The following is a 16,901-nucleotide window of genomic DNA, read 5'->3' as shown; positions in this document are numbered from 1 at the left end:
AACTATTTCCTGTGAAACCCAAGAAGAAAAGATTTCCAATTTATGCATTTACCTAAATGAGGTCTTTTTCCCAATTGAAGGGTTCAGAAAGTGCGTTAAAAAGATGAATGCAGGGATAGTGCCTGAGACCCTGTCAGTGGAACCACAGGTTATTTACGTACCCAGAAAGTCATCTGATCTACCAAATGTTTGCCTTTGGCAGATATTCCCAGGTCTTATATGGCAGACTATTTATATCTACCTTGTTCCAGAAATGATTTAAGGCAGCCCTAAGTATTTGACTGAACCCTGCTCTTTTGGCCTGGGAAGGACAGAGGTTTAGAAAATGAACCCCTGCCCTAGCTGGTTTGGCTTAGCGGTTAGAGTGTCAGCCTGTGGAATGAAGGGTCCCAGGTTCAATTCCGGCCAAAGGCATGTACCTTGGCTGCAGGCTCGATCCCCGGCCCCAACTGGGGTGCGTGCAGGAGGCAACCAATTGATGTGCCTCTCTCACATCGATGTTTCTCTCTCCCTTCCACTCTCTAAAAAGCAATGTAAAAATATCCTTGGGTGAGGATTGGAAAAAAAGAAAAAGAACCCCTGACCAAATAGGCAGTAGGGGTTCAGATTCAAAAGGAATCAAAGCGTAGGAGGGCTGAAAAAATCTTGCCTTTATTCTATGGATCAGAGAAATAAACATCCCTGATAATATTACATTTAGTTATTCACATCTCAGTACAAATTGCTTTAAGCAGAAAATGTGCTTGCTTTTGTCTTTAATATGTCTTTTTCATTAAGAGAAGAAAAGTAGGTAAGTTTTTAAGAGCTTGACTGAGTTTAATAGAGCTCATGTCTTATGTGTGCAATAGGTATAGGAGTGAAGAGAAGGGGGACAGGGAGGACATATATCTATAGGTGTTAGTCTATGTGGGCACTACAAAGACACAGGTTTCTAAAATTTCTAGCCGGTGGGTAGGGGGAGAGAGACCAGGCAGGGAAAGAGGAAACAATTGCATTACATTGCTCCTGGGCACCATGTAGCCTCCCTTCCTACTGCAAAAGTACACAATGAAAAAGCCCAAGAACACAGTCAAGCAGATGGGAAGCATGGACATGGACTGTACAGTTTAGGAGCTATGGCCAGTATCCAGATACGAGGACATTCATCAAGCTCACAGCTCTAGGAGCTGGGACACTGAAGACTGGATTATCTATTTTAGGTGCCTGCTTCGGGGCTTGGAGTTCTCTGGGTTATTGATGCTCCTCACAATATCATACCTGATCCCCCACCTTCAGATCCCAAAGCCCTATAAAGCAGCGGTCAGCATACAACAGCTCATGGTCAAATCCAGCCCACTGCCTATTTTTATAAATAAGTGTTATTTAACATAGCCACGCTCATTTGTTTAAATATCAACTATGGCTGGTTCACACTACACAATAGATTTGAGTATCTGTCGCATGAGACCACTGCCCCACACGCCTAAAATATATACTATCTGGCCCTTTACATAAAAGTTTGCCAATTCCTGCTCTAAAGCATGGAAGTGTTTTCCAAAAGTCTTGAGACTACATCATCAGGGCAACTGAAATAATCCACTTTCACATTTCCAGATCTCATTCACAATAATTTACACAGGGAAGAAGTCTTACAAAAAGTAAAACTTTAAACTAGAGTGAAATAATTAAGGTTTTAGCACATCACTTTTAACGGTTGCAGATTCTTGTCTAAAGCCCTTTTTGAAAAATGCAGGTTCTGTCTGTTCTCTCCCCCTTTACTTTCATGTTTGGGGGTCATGCTGGATTATCACAACTGTGTATTCTTGAAAAACACTAACTCTGCATAAGTCTATTGCATCTTTCATGTGACTAAAGTAAATTCAGTTTAGTATTCTTTCTGACCTGCTTCTCAGAAAGGAACTCAATTTTTAAAAAAATATATTTTTATTGATTTCAGAGAGAGGAAGGCAGAGGGAGAGAGAAAGAGAGAAATATCAGTGATGAGAGAGAATTATTGATAGGCTGCCTCCTACATGCCCCCCACTGGGGATCAAGCCTGAACCCCAGGCATGTGCCTTGACCAGGAATCGAACTGTGACCTCCAGGTCCATAGGTCGATGCTCAACCACTGAGCCACACTGGCCAGGCGAAAGGAACCCAATTTTATTAGTGTGTAAGCAATATGTATGGCTTCGCCAACTCAAAAATAAGCCACACCTTTCCTTTATCAACTAACTATGTCTAACAGAGTTAAATAATGCTACTGCTAAGAGGTATGCAAGATGTTAATTCTCAAAAGTTGTCCTTTCTTCTCTTAAAAGTGGGAAGAATTTACTTTCTATTTCCATAAAGAGCAGAAGGCCCACAATTTGGAATCAGAGAGAGGAAATAATTTAAATCGTTTTACATGTTATTACCATGAGATGCTATTATTTCAACCCCACCCCTCCCAAAATGAACAAGGTGACAGTCGTTCTGATTCTCCTAATGGAATCTATGTAGCTTTAGCAAAGCATTTTAAAAATTACTCTTTCATTTAGAGTACCCAAAATTGTTCCAAAAATTACCTCCAACTGAAGTCCTACAAATGGCATATTTGTATCACACACAGCAACAAAGTGAGCTAGAATTTTATTGAAGGCACACATTTCTCCTGATCGTTTGGTTTTCTTAGGTTCTACTGGACATAAATCATCAGACAACTAGAATTTAAGAACAGAGTAAAAAAGTAAAAAGTACATGTGATACAATTACTTAAGGCAGTTAAACTATTATAACAAAGCTCAAGGTTAAGTAAAAATCTTACTCATTCAACAAATATTTATTGAGCAAATATTGGCCTAAACAAGAGAAATTTAGTAGTAAATACTGTGTATTTAACAAGCTCTCTTGTGGAAAATGGTGGAAAATTAATTATTAATGAAAAGAGAAGCATTTTCAAGAAAATGTAGACAATTGTTACTTAAACCTTATTGCTGCCCAGTCTTTTAAAAACCATTATCTAATTCTTTCCCATATTAAAAAACAGTTTAAAACTACAACGAAGTTACACAAATTCTCGTGCTCATTTCCACGTTATCATACCTTGCGCTTGGTGCTGGTTCTAGGCTGTTTCCCGGTTTTTGTACGTAAGATCAATTCCTGGACGTTGTCCTTGAACTGCTGCAGCAGGAGTGCCATGACAGGGCTGTCTTCACGCTCCCCAGCACTCACAGACATGAAGTAGTACTTGTATGACAGCTGTGTGGGTTTATTGGGAACCTCTAACATCTCTACAACCTAAAAAGGCCCAAATCAGAAATGAGATTCAGAGAAATAATAGGTGTTGGATGTTTTCCTCATATCAAATAGGGCTCAGAATTATAAATCTAATGGTATCTTTTTCTCTTTAAACAAATCAACTGTGATGTCAAAATAAGTATTCCTAGTAAATATATAATTTATTTTCCAAAAGATAGATCAGACTAAAGAACAATAGTAAAAACCATAAACTACAGCAAATGGAACATTTAGATTATGCGCATTAGGTATTCTTGATATTCATACCTTAGCTTATAAATTGAAAAAAATTTTATGCTTAAGTCCAGAAGGTCTGCTAGAATTCTGTAAAATGTTACCTATTTCAAACTGCCCTGCTGTCTCCCTTAACCATTAAAACATCCTAAGAATTCCACTACTATGGCAGAGCAAATGACAACTATCTCTCAAGGGTAAACTTCAGAACCTGCTTTTTTTTGCTCCCGCTCCCCTTTGCCGCAAGCTTTTTCATGGGATTCATGGCAGCAGTGGAGGCAGAAAGCCACAGGGCACTTTTTAAAGATGTCTTTCAAAAGTACAGCTCAAAAGCTTTAAAAAAATTCACTCCCATTACCTTCAACCAACAACCCTGAATTAAGTTTTTCAAACACATTAGATTCTTAGCCAGAAGTATCTACTTGGTGTACACAGAAATTTCTACAAGCAGGAAAATGTATTTAGGGTAAGTTCATATTTCAAATTTTTGAAAATTTTAAGCAATTCAAAGACCTCAAAGAAACTAACAGGAAAACAGCTAGAAAGAGTGAAAAAGGGATAAGAAAGGATCTTACTATGCCCTGAAAGGTATGTGCAACCAATATAGTGGATATATATACCTTTAATCAATTAAGGATTAGAAAACAAAGCTCCTCCAGCCAGCCCATATTAAAAGGCTGCATTATACCAGTCAACATTTGATTAAAACCAAGCAAATTTATCTGACACCAAAACATCTCCAAACCTTCACAGTAATTGCTTTCAAATTTTTTCTTCTTATACAAAGATGATGCCTCATTCCAAGCAGAAACTAGGCTTCACTATAGGAAAGATCCTAGGGTGAGGAATGGGGGCGTATCTTATATCCCCTAACCCCGTCTGATCATTATGTAATTTCTTAGAGAGAGAATTTTCCCCTCTCTCCCATTCCTACCATTGTTCCTTCCTCTCCTGGGTTGAGAAGCACTATACAAAAGTCAGCTATCCAATAAAATACATTTGCAAATTAAACAATAAATCATTCAAGATACTGACAGAATTACTGAAATCGATAACCCAAATCACCACTTCGCATACTTACAATGTAGTACTGTGGAAGACGAGTAAGTTTAATGAACAGCTTATTCTTAGAAAGTTTTCCAATAGGATGAGTTGAGTAATTGGACAGCTGCAATGTTTCAGTGCTTATTGTAGGCAGATGTTTTATAGATTGTTTGCAACGCTGTTGTCCAAGCCAAAACCTTAATTTAAAAAAGGTAATCCACATCATAAAATCATAGAATTTTCTGATTAACTGCATGCTACTGATTTATAAATAGATTATTGAAGGCCACTATAAAAACCAATTAATTTAAAGTTTAACTGAAATAGTAAAAGAACACACGACCATAATGGTGAATCATTTTTCCAGTGTTGTGTGTTAGTTCTAGTTTTAGTTTAAGGAGTTAAACTGCTATGTAAATGATTTTGATTAGTTATAAGGTAGATTTAACTAGTATTAAGGAAGAGACACTATATCAGTTTACTATAGAGGATGAAAGATTTCCTGTGGTTTATAAGAGAGCACAAACTAATTTTGTCATCCTTTATAAAATTCCTGAAGTGCCCTGGCCAGTATGGTTCAGTTGGTTGAGTGTTGTCCCATGCACTGAAAGATCACCAGTTAGTTTCCCAGTCAGGGTGCATGCAGGAGGCAACCTATCGATGTTTCTCACCTCCATGTTTCTCCCCCCACTAAAATCAATAAAAACACATTTTTTAAAAATGCCCGAAGTGTTTATAAAACAAACAGAATAAACAATAAATAAGTATAAAAGTACCTCATTTTTCTGGTATCACTGGAGGTATATAATCCCACTTTTTTTACTATGTATGTGAAGTGATGGGTACACCTATCAGGTGCCAGTAAATATTAATCACCTTCTTTCCCTCCTCTCTCTCAGTTAAGCCACCAGATTTCACTTGAATGCTTTTTATAGTACTCCTTTTATTTATCTATCTTTGAGGTTAGGACACCATATAATATGTGAAAAAGGGATATATGAAAAAGAGAGTTCATAGACTCTCACTGATCCACAATGATATAACTACAGAAAATAAGTATATGGATTTAGAAATTTTTCACAGCAACATAATAATGCCATACATCCAAGCTCACATCAGTAGGGTTGCCTTGCTGAACAGGGTATAGACCAGTTCGGTTGCTGATGCATTTGTGTGGTGAGCTGCATGTGGTACAAACTGTACTAGTTGTGCAGTAAAACCATGTTATAATATATGACATTAAATGTATAAAGTCTGGAAACCATTTTTTTCACTGAAAGATTTAAATTTAACTGTAACGTCATAGGACCAATTGTAAGAACTGGCTACTAATAAAAGAATCAAGATAAATACTGAAAATATACCAATAGTTGTTTCATTTTGGATAAAAGCTAAAAATGAACATACTGAACTTGTTAAAATTGCTTAAAGATTTCTATTTCCAGTCCCATCAACATACCTTTGTGAGACTGGTATCTCTACTATGTAGGTTATTAAAAGAAAAACGTAAGATACACCTTATCTCCTATAATTAGCATTATCATCAATCCAACCTAGATTAGATAAATTAACAAACAGGAGCCCTGGTCAGTGTGGCTCAGTGGTTAGAGTATCAGGTTCGATTCCAGGTCAAGGGCACCCCAGACTCTGGCTGGGGCACATGTGGGAGGCAACAAATCCGATGTGTCTCTCTCAATCATGTTTCTCTCTCTCCCTCCCTCCCTTCCACTCTCTAAAAAACAATGGAAAAAATATCCTCGGGTGAGGATCAACAAAACAAAACAAACAAGAAACAAGCTCATTTGTGGGGGTGGGAAGAGGTTAACCAAAGAACTTATATGCACATAAGCTTAACCCATGGACACAGACAATAGTTCGGTGAAGGCCTGGGGGGTGTGTCAAAGGGGTAAAAAAGGGGATATCTGTAATACTTTCAACAATAAAGATAAATTTAAAAAATAATTCTAAATACAAGATATCATAAATACAATATAAATATAAACTATAAATAAAAGATTTCTTTTCAAAACGTATATGAAATTGTTATTTTACTCTTAATTTTTTTGTTTTGTTATGACTTTGTGGAACAATTTAAGCATAAGCGTGATTTTTCTACATTAACTGTCAATATATGTACTTTCCATGAAAAACATGCATAGATTTTGAATTTTTTTTTCTTATACTGTTTTTTTCTGATTATGTCTGTTAATTCTAATAATAAAAAAATTGGGGCTTATAGTTTGTACATTTTTTTCATTTCTTTTTCCTAAAATTTGTTTTCATTGCATATTATTAAAAAAAGTAATCACATGAACAGATGCTCAACATAATTAGTCATTAGGGAAATGTAAATTAAAACCTCAGTGAGAAACCTCATCAAACTCATTAGGATAGCTCCAGTCAAAGACAGTAACAAGTGTTAGCAAGAATGTAGAAAACTAGCCCTCAGACACTTCTGATGCAACTGTAAAGTGGCACAACTACTTTGGTAACTAGTTTGGCAGTTTCTTTAAAAAGTGAAACATAAATTTACTGTATGACACAGCAATTCACTCCTAGTAGAATGAAAATGTAAGTCTGCACATAGACTTGCACGCAAATATTCATAGCAACATTAATTATAATAGCCAAAAAGTGGAAACAAACCCAAATGTCCATCAATTGATGAATGGATAAACAAAATGTGGTCTGTCCATACAATGAAATACTATTCAGCCATAAACAGGAATGAAGTACAGCTACGCACTCCAACATGAACTCTGAAACATTATGCTAAGTGAAAGAATCCAGTTATAAACGACCACATACTTTGTGATTTCATGTATATGAAATGTCCAGAAAAGGAAAATCTACAGAAACAAAAAGTAGGTTCATACTTGCCTGGGGCTGAGGCTGGCAATGGGGATTAACTGTAAATGAGCACCTTTCTGAGGTGATAAAAATGTTCTAAAAGTGGATTGTGGTTATGGTTGTAAAACTCAGTAAATTTATTACAAGTCATTGAATTGTACACTTAAAATGGGTGACTTTTATGATACGCAAATTATACCTCAATAGTTATTTCAAAAACATTAATGTCCCATGATAAATTAGTGATGAACTGGTTATTCATCAAAGATCGTTTGAGAAGCACTATAATAGCTGACAACCAGGGGACCTTTCTTTTTTTTTTAATCTTCACCCGAGAATATGTTTTTATTGATTTTAGAAACAGGAAGGGGGGGAGGGGAAGAGAGGGAGAGAGACAGACACATCAGTTGCCTCCCATGCACATGCCAACTGGGATCGAACCCACAACCTAGGTATGTGCCCTGACTGGGAATCAAACCTGCAATCTTTTGGTACACAGGACAACGCTCAACCAACTGAGTCACCCAGCCAGGCCCAGGGAATCTTTCTTATAATTATGTGAGTTTAAGGATTTTGGGACTTAGCTTTCTGGTTTTAGGTTATATTTCTGCTGGCTGGAAATGCCAGGTAAACAATCTCAAGTGATGCAAAATTTGAATTATTAAGTATTTAATTATTTAAATCTTGCTTGTTTAGCCAAAATGCATCCAAAAAAAAAAATGCTAAACCACAAAAATTTTACAAATTGTTAACCAGAGTAATGACTATCATTTTTCACATACAGGTAAACTAAACATCTGTTCAAAAGTCTCATGTAAAAAAAAAAAAAAAAAAAAAAAGGCTTACATAATATTACTTATCTATTGGCATTTAAAAGAATGTCCTGTTAATGGAAAAAAATGACTTGATATAAAAATTTTCAAATATTTACAAACTAAAACTTGCAAAGGGAGGAAGAGTAGGCTAGAAGATCACAAAATCAATAGGTCCTGCCCCTTCTCCATTTGCCAGCTTCAGTTTTGATCTCTAAAATTTATTTTTGTCTCTTGGAATTTTATTTTATTAATTTTAAGAAAGTTTGTTAGAGTTGCTATAATGGTACTTTTGTGTACTAGAGTGGTAGTGAAACCTCACAGAATCATCTCTAGCTCCATTTTCAATTTCATTTAGTTTCACAGTATGAAGCATTCACACGATTTTGAAACAAATTGAATGACAGTATTAGAGAAGCAGAAATGATTATTTTGAAAGTGTCAGCTGGTAGATTCACACCATGAAGATTATCCTGGATAAGAACAAGTAAGACACTACTGCAGAGAACACTAGATACAATAAAATTTATTGTGTAGAGTACTTGTACAAGTGAAAATGTGGCAAGGAATGAAAGTTCAGTGTCATGCCCTTCATACCTGTATTTGCTCTAGAGGGGAATTTGATACGAAGCACTGCCATCTTGGACCTATTCCAAGAGAATTTAGATTCTAAGTACCAAAAGGTGCTCAAGTTTCAAGTCATAAACATTAAGGACGGATCAAGAGTAATGATGGAGAAAATATATCTTGTCAAAATAAGTTTCCATTTTTAGTCTTGAGCTAAATAAATAAGCTTACTTAAGTTGTTGAATCCAAGGAATAATCCGTTTCACATCATCATTCACAGACTTCTCCATGTCATCCAAAGTGGCCTGGTCTATAAAATAAGGCACTTTATTAATTAATTGCTTACACAAGACACAAAATATCTAGGTAGCCCAAAACTTAAGTGAAATTATTGTTTTAGGCAAAAAGTAGTGTTATTTTTGAGTTAAAATAAACAACTAACTAAATGCATCATTAGGCATAAATTAACCTAATTTGTTTTCCCTCTTAATATTCAGGAAGAGTTATAGTTAAGACAACTAATTAATAGCAAATGTATACTTGCAGGAAGAATAAATAACAAATACATGAATTAATTTTTTGCCTATATTTTAGTTCCCAAAACTCTTAGTCTAGTCAATTGATATTTTTAACTTATATGTATTTAAAGTTCATAGTATTACTAGACTTAGAACTTTAAAAATTATAAAAATTATACAATTCCATTATAATACTTATTAAACACAAATGGTCTCTAGCATAAGCAAGAGCTGCTGGCTGAAGATTAGCATGCTAAATGTCACTTAGAGTTTTTAATGACACTAGATAATGCTAATAATAGAACGTTGAGCTAAAAGCAAAATATAAAATGATTTCAACTAAAGAAAAAAAATTTAAAAAGCACTGCCATGGACTGAATTGTATTCCTCTCTCTGCCCCCTCCCCAATTCACATGTGGAAGCCCAAACTCCTAATGTGATGGTATTTAAGAGGTAGGGCCTTCAGGAAATAATTAGGTTTAGATAAGGCAGTGAGGTTGGGGGCCTCATGATGGGATTAGTGCCCTTATAAGAAAGGCCAGAGAGTTTGCTCTCTCCCTTTTCCTGCCATGTGAGGACACAGTGAGAACGCCAAAGTGTACAAGCCAGGAAGAGAGTCCTGACCATAACTCAACCATGCTGGCAACTTGCTTTCAGACTTCCAACCTCCAGAACTATGTGAAAATAAATTTCTGTTGTTTAAGGCACCCACCGTGGTTCTTTGTTATGGTACCTGAGATGACTAAGATAAGTATACATACCCTAAAATAACAATGATTGCCAAGAGTAACTATTTTTTGCTTCTTCTCTCATTTTTACGTGTTTACGTTTTTATTTATGAGTATGTACTGTGTGAATAATCAAGAAAACAGTTAAATAAAAAGTTTTTACAAACAAACAATTGCCTGGTTGGTCTGGAACCACAGTTAAAAGGTAATTCATAAATGTGTCGCTCATTTAGCCATCATAAATGTGACGTGATTCAAAGTAATGCGGCCAGTACTCCACGAGCAGTTCATAGAAAAATCTATCTTTATAGCCATACAATATAACTAGATAACCTGTTATTTTCATCAGTCTATCTAGCTTAATATTAATTTCAAATGGCAAATGTGCTAAAATATTCAAGAACAATGTTCCATTAGCAATACGAAACACTAAGTTCCTAGTATTTCACCATTTCAGAACGTCAACTCAGTAACAGAACATGTAAGAAACCAAACTTCCATTTCTACTGTATTTAAGCCAGAAAAAAATCTTTTCCTCTAGGATTCTGTACCCTAAGTTATCTTACATGTTTATATGGTCATTAAATATGTTCTTTAGCCATGAATGACATGAGATTCCCTTGTAGCCATCTCCATGTCATCCAACTATTAGTGGTAAAATTGTTTATCTAAAAAACACCAGCCATCAACGTTATTACTTTTACTTAAGAGAAGCAACATGAATGTATTTCATACTGGGAAGTTTAAGTTCTTGTACTAGAAAATCCAAAGTAGAGTTAAAATAGGCCCCCAGGAACAGATGTCAGCAAGTTACTCCTTCCAAATCTACTCTCCACACTGCTTATGCCAGTCTTCTTAATACCTAATGGCAGACAATTTAAATTTTGCTTTTGTTAAAAATATTTTTCCTTATACTGAATGACCATACCATTTAGTAACTTACCAAGTCCATAAAGCATCAATTGGAACATTCCAGAATGCAAATCTACAAAAATGTGCAGACACTCCGAATTACCACAGGGCTCCAAGATGGGAACAACAAGAGCTGGAAGTGCAGTCTCTATGGAAGCTGAACAGTTAAGAATTAAGAATTATATTTCTATCTGAGTATTTCTCAAAAAAAGTATTCCTCAGTGACTAAAACAAATCAACTATTGAATAATCCTGACCATTAGAAGAAAAACACGATTTTTGCAAAACTGGAATATAGTAAGTCAATTAGGAGCTCAAAAGGAAGAATGCAATCTTCAAGGCGACTGCAAACAAACATGCCCGTCTCAGACACTATGGCAAAAAAGTTCCAAGATGCCTTAAAAACCATTAGAGTCCGGCCGGGCGTGGCTCAGCGGTTGAGCATTGACCTAGGATCCAGAAAACTGAGGTTTGATTCCCAGTCAGGGCACATGCCCAGGTTGTGGGCTCAACCCCCAGTAGGGGGCGTGCAGGAGGCAGCCAATCAATGACTCATCATTGATGTTTCTCTCTCTCTCCCTCTCCCTTCCTCTCTCTGAAATCAATAAAGATATATTTAAAAAACAAAAAACCACCGTTAGAATAGCTAGTGAAAATTTAGCCTCATTGGAGAGCTGGGTTCTAATTTTACTTTCACTCAGTAATTACCAATAAGTTAACTTTTAAGGATTTTCTTTTTGATATAGTGGGAAAAGAATCAGTTGTTTGGTAAACCAAAGAAGTTTCATCTGTGGCCTAAATATTCTCAATGCCACTCTTCATAAAGCAAGGTTTTCTGGCAATTAGGGCCCAAGTGTGTGAAAAAAACACTTGAGGACTAGTGAACATTATTGACTATACAGGAAAACTTTTTTCATTATTTATGTACTACATTTTCAAGTTACAGATAAAATAAGAACATAGGCAACTACTATACACAAATTCCCAAAGCTGCCAATATACTTGTTCTAGAGTTTCACAGTATTTCCACCAGGCCCAATTAACTTTTCCCTTAATACCCCAAGTTGGCATAACAAAGTAAAGGAGCAAAGCATTGAAAGCGCACCAAGTGCTGATCAGATTGAAGAGCTGTATAAGGAATATATGCTCTTTTGGTCACCACATCCTTCTAAAGCTACAACACAGAAGAAAGGCAGGCAGTAAGGAGAGCGGTGATGTAGGCCCAGCCTTTCGCCAGGTGTGACCTGTCTGTGCTATTTTTTAACAAGGACAATAACATCTTGCTGTGCATGCCATGGGCCCTTAGGAGAAAGTGACAAGTCTGTAAAGGTGATTTAAAAAGCCAAGTGCTCAACAATGTGCGTTATCTTTTACTCCTTTATGAGTCAAAGAGACAAACCAAAACTTTATTATGAATTTGCAATAATTAAAATGAGTGAAGTTACCATTGGTACTATCTATACAAATTATCAAACAAATTAATAAAGCAAAAAAATTGAAGGAGACATATTTAGTCAGATGAAAACAAACTGCTTTCAAGTATATCTGATACATGTATCTGTAGACAAATGTTTAACATGCAGATCCAGCAGAACTCTCACCTAAAAGCAAACAAAAAACAACAACAAAGAACAGAACAAAAGGGACAAACAGGAATTTCTTTTACAACATTTTGTAATTCAGAGCAGTGTGAAAAATTAGTTCATGTTTTGCTGAAATGACTATGTTAATATAATAAAAAGTACTTACAGATTTGAAGCAGGGTTGCTGATTTTAAAAACTTATCTGTACTGTTATAATTCCTAATGGGGTAGAGATGTATTCCTTAAAGCAAAAACATTTTTAAAGTGTAGCACTGGAGTAAAACTAGTTCTGACAATTGGGATAACAATTATGATTTCAATCTAATTATAAAATTGAGTATTCTTGAAAAGATAGGGCATCAAAGTAGAATACGCAACACAGTCCAAAAGACAGAAAATATTTTGATGTATATCTCTGAACATTATTTTATGACCACCAATGTCCATAAAATAAGATATATAAGGCCCTCAGCATTTAATAGCAGCAGGTGTTAAGTTATCCAAAACTGGAGAAACTTGTGAATAAAATATAGAAGGGAGAATTAAAGGCTGTGCAAAAATGACAGGACTATATACTACTTTTTCCTGCAGCAGGAATATATATACATATTTCCTCTTTTGTTTCTCCCTATGTATTTATTGAGGACAACATGAGAAATGCATCAATTAGACAGTAACATAAAGTATGAAAACTGAAGACAAGCAACGAGGCATGATTAGGAATGGCTGTGTGTGGTTCACAGCTTCTGAACTGACCTTGATACCCCAATTCCAGTGCTGACAGAGCCCCCAAGCTTTCAAGAGTCAGGCAATGCTGCGAACAGGCCACATGGCAAGTCACCTGCAGTGCCTTGCACTGCCTTTTTTTGAACTTCTCTCTGAAGTCTTGCCTACTTTCCCCCCGAGCCTTTGCCCAACTCCACTTCCTACCCTTAAAGAAACCACATACTGCCACCTGGGCTACACAAAGCCTGCTGTCTGTGCATTCTCCTAGCCATCCCCTACAATGCTCCATTTTCCATGTCCTCAGCTTATTCCATTGAGGAGTTGGAAGAAAAGCCAGGTGATAAAGGGTGACTGCATTAAGGGATTCCAAGAACAGCCCCTGGTCCCAGTAAAGGATCTGACTAAAGCATGCTTTCCCATCACAAAAGGGATCAAGTAAGACTACATAAGGAGTATAAATGCATGAACATGAATTTAAAAAACAAGTTAAAGCTTATGTCCTAAAATGGTGGGTCAGCAGGCCCTTTCTTATAGCAGTCCTCATTTCCAGAACTGTTCTGATTAAAGCAGGACTGAGAGACCCAACTCCACATGCCAGCACCTTCCTTCCCTCTAAAACTTAGTTTCCCAAACACCAGTCCCTAACACTGAGGACTCTACAAACACGTAGGGCTTGAAAACCACAGCAGTAACACACTTCCACTAGAGTTAGAGATCTAGGAAGAGCCTGCACATCCTCTAATTACAGATGAGGAGAATGGGGCCCAAAGAGTGTGATTATTCAAGAGCACGCAGCTGAACTCAGATCTTCTAGCTACTAACTCAAATAGTGACATCTCTACAAAATGCTGCTAAAGAAAAAAATCCCTGCAACTTATTTGATTAGCACACAAAACTTCCTACGTAAACACATGCCTAGAGTATATTTTTCTAAGTAAATATCCCCTGGGCAATCATACTGAGTTTTTTACTAAATCTTGTTTACAGATGACACTAAAGTAAACCAGAGCCTATCACAAGATCACAAACGTCTATTTTCCACAATCCCAATAAAATTTTAGAATTTTGCTATTTTGAAAAACTAGAAGAAAAATTAGAAAAAATTAAGATTGCAAAAGTACTTTAACCAAAGTTACTAGGACAACTGCATATCCCCATGCAAAAGAATGCAGTTGGACCCCTACCTCACACCACACACAAACATTAACTAAAGGTAATCTGAATGTAAGAGCTAAAACTATAGAACTTAAAGAAAACACAGAGTACATCTTCATGACCTTGGGTTAAGTAATGGATTCTTTAGGTATGACACCAAAACCAAAAGCAAAAGAAAAAACAGACAAATTGGACATTGTCAAAATTAAAAATGTGTTACAAACTTGTGTTAGAAAATGAAAAGACAACTCATAGAATGAAAAAAATTTTTTTAAATTTCTTGCAAATCATGATACATGAAAAGGGACTTACATAAAGAACTGTTATAACTCAATAATAAAAAGATAACTAACCTAATTATAATATGGGCAAAGGATCTGGACAGGCATTTCTCCAAAAAAGATAAGTGAAAAGATGCTTAACAATCATTAGGGAAATGCAAGTCAAAATCATATGAGACACCACTTCACACCCACCAGGATGGCTAGAAACAAAAAGATAGACAGTAACAAGTGTTGGTGAGGACGTGGAGAAACTGGAACCCTCATATGCTACTAGTGGAATAAAAAAAGAGGTGTTAAACATGTCAAAAGGTAAAACACAGAGTTACCATATGACCAAGTCATTCCATTCATAGGTACATATATATTCAAGAGAAATAAAAACAGATCCACACAAAAACTTGTACACAAATGTTCATAGCAGCATTATTCATCATAGGCAAAAAAAGTGGAAACTAACCCCATCAATGATGAATGGATAAACAAATGTGGCATATCCATACAATAAATTGACAATAAAAATGAAGTACTGAAACATGCTACAATATGGACAAACCTCAAAAACATTCTGCTAACAGAAATATACAGAAGACCATACATTACAGTAAGTCCTCACTTAAAGTCACTGATAGGTTCCGAGACTTTAAGCAAAACAGCACATAATAAAACCAATTTTACCATAGGCTAATTGATATAAACAAGAATTAAGTTCCTATGGCATTGCATCAATATTACAACAAAACGACATTGAACAATATGATGTAATTTGAGGCCCTGCTGTGTATGATATTACTCTGAAATGTCCCAAAAGGCAATTCTATAGACAGAAATAGATTAGTGCTTGCCAGGGGGCTGGTGGGAGGGTGAACGGGAGAGTGATTGCTAATGGGCACAGGGTTTCTTTTGGGGATGATTAAAATGTTCTAAAATTAGATTGTGGTGATGGCTGCACAACTCTTTGAATATGTTAAAAAACACTGAATGAGTGAATTGTATCTCAATAAAGCAATTAAAAAACAAAAAGGGGGTCATGTGGGCTTTCTAACTGAAATGGCAGTTTTAATTATGCTTTCCAATCATAAATATTAGGTCTTATTTAACACCTTTGCTTGAGGAATTAAAATGAGGGGGTGCACAGCTTCCACTACATCTCATAATTAAATTTAAATTATTAAGACCTGAGAAATCTAATGTTAAACCTTGATGGGTTACTAGACATGCCCCCTCAAAATAGGATTTAGCCACTACATTCACCAGATAGATGTCTGGCATACCCTTTATCTTTTTAAGGCCCACATTTGCTTTTTTAAGTTAAGCTGCCCTTCCTCTTAGTCTTTTTTTTTTTTTTTTTAAATATATCTTTATTGATTTCAGAGAGAGGGAAGAAGGAGAGAGAGAGACAGAAACATCAATGATGAGAGAGTCACTGATCGGCTGCAGCCCACAACCCGGGCATGTGCCCTGACCGGGAATTGAACCCCGATCGCCTGGATCCTAGGTCGACGCTCAACCGCTGAGCCACGCCCGGCCGGGCCCTTCCTCTTAGTCTTTAGCTTGTCTTAGATCCTCTTTTTCACCTCTATTTTTTTCACCTTTCTTGGAAATACTGCATTCTAAATACAAATTTATTTTCCTGTCTTTCTGTCTTTTCTTCAGGCAGTGTTTTTATCTACTATATCAAAGCAATTTTAATCCAGTGTGACTAGTCCATACCTAAGAAGTTGCTTTTTTAAGTATAATGGACTAAGGTGGGCTCTGTGATGATGAAAGAGTACTTTTGCTACTAGTGCTATTAAGACTTCATATTTACACAGCACTTCACCTACATCATCTCACTTAAAGGGTGTTCACTGTGGGCACAAAGAAATCATGGCCAAAAACAACTGGGGTAGGGACAGTAAATATGCACATTATGATACCGAGAAACTATATTTCTAGAATGAAGGTGCTTACTTTCTAAATGATTGACTATCCTCCAAAGCTCTGAGTCTACTAGGTAACTAGAAGATTTTTCACTGTGTGTATATCTGTATTTCTTATTTTGAACCTTGTTAATGTATTAACAATTCAGAAAAATGTTTTAAAGACAAAGCATAAATTCTGTTTCAAAGAGGCACATTTTATAACTATATTATAAACATTTGCAAAGCTGCCTTACCCTTAGAAGAAAAACTAAAAGAAGATTCATGTTAAAATAGCTTCCATTTCAATGGGAAAAATTTTTAAGGTGGGT

The 16,901-nt window shown here is 36.0% G+C and overlaps 1 protein-coding gene across 2 annotated transcripts in view; it reads right to left on the bottom strand.

The window, feature by feature from the left end:
- Window positions 1–16,901, bottom strand: part of MED14 (mediator complex subunit 14) — a 62,770-nt gene that overhangs the window by 27,663 nt on the left and 18,206 nt on the right. For both annotated transcript variants that reach the window (XM_081124860.1, XM_081124861.1), the window contains exons 11-15: window positions 10,955–11,080; window positions 8,997–9,075; window positions 4,574–4,733; window positions 3,064–3,258; window positions 2,547–2,681 (exon numbers count right to left, since the gene is read on the bottom strand). In XM_081124860.1, the coding sequence (XP_080980986.1) occupies window positions 2,547–2,681; window positions 3,064–3,258; window positions 4,574–4,733; window positions 8,997–9,075; window positions 10,955–11,080 (695 nt within the window). The remainder of the gene's footprint in view (window positions 1–2,546; window positions 2,682–3,063; window positions 3,259–4,573; window positions 4,734–8,996; window positions 9,076–10,954; window positions 11,081–16,901) is intronic.

Source organism: Miniopterus schreibersii (assembly GCF_964146895.1).
Source record: "Miniopterus schreibersii genome assembly, chromosome: X".
NCBI lineage: Eukaryota > Metazoa > Chordata > Mammalia > Chiroptera > Miniopteridae > Miniopterus > Miniopterus schreibersii.
Note: the sequence above shows the minus strand (reverse complement) of the source record. Positions and strands in the feature narration are given on the sequence as shown.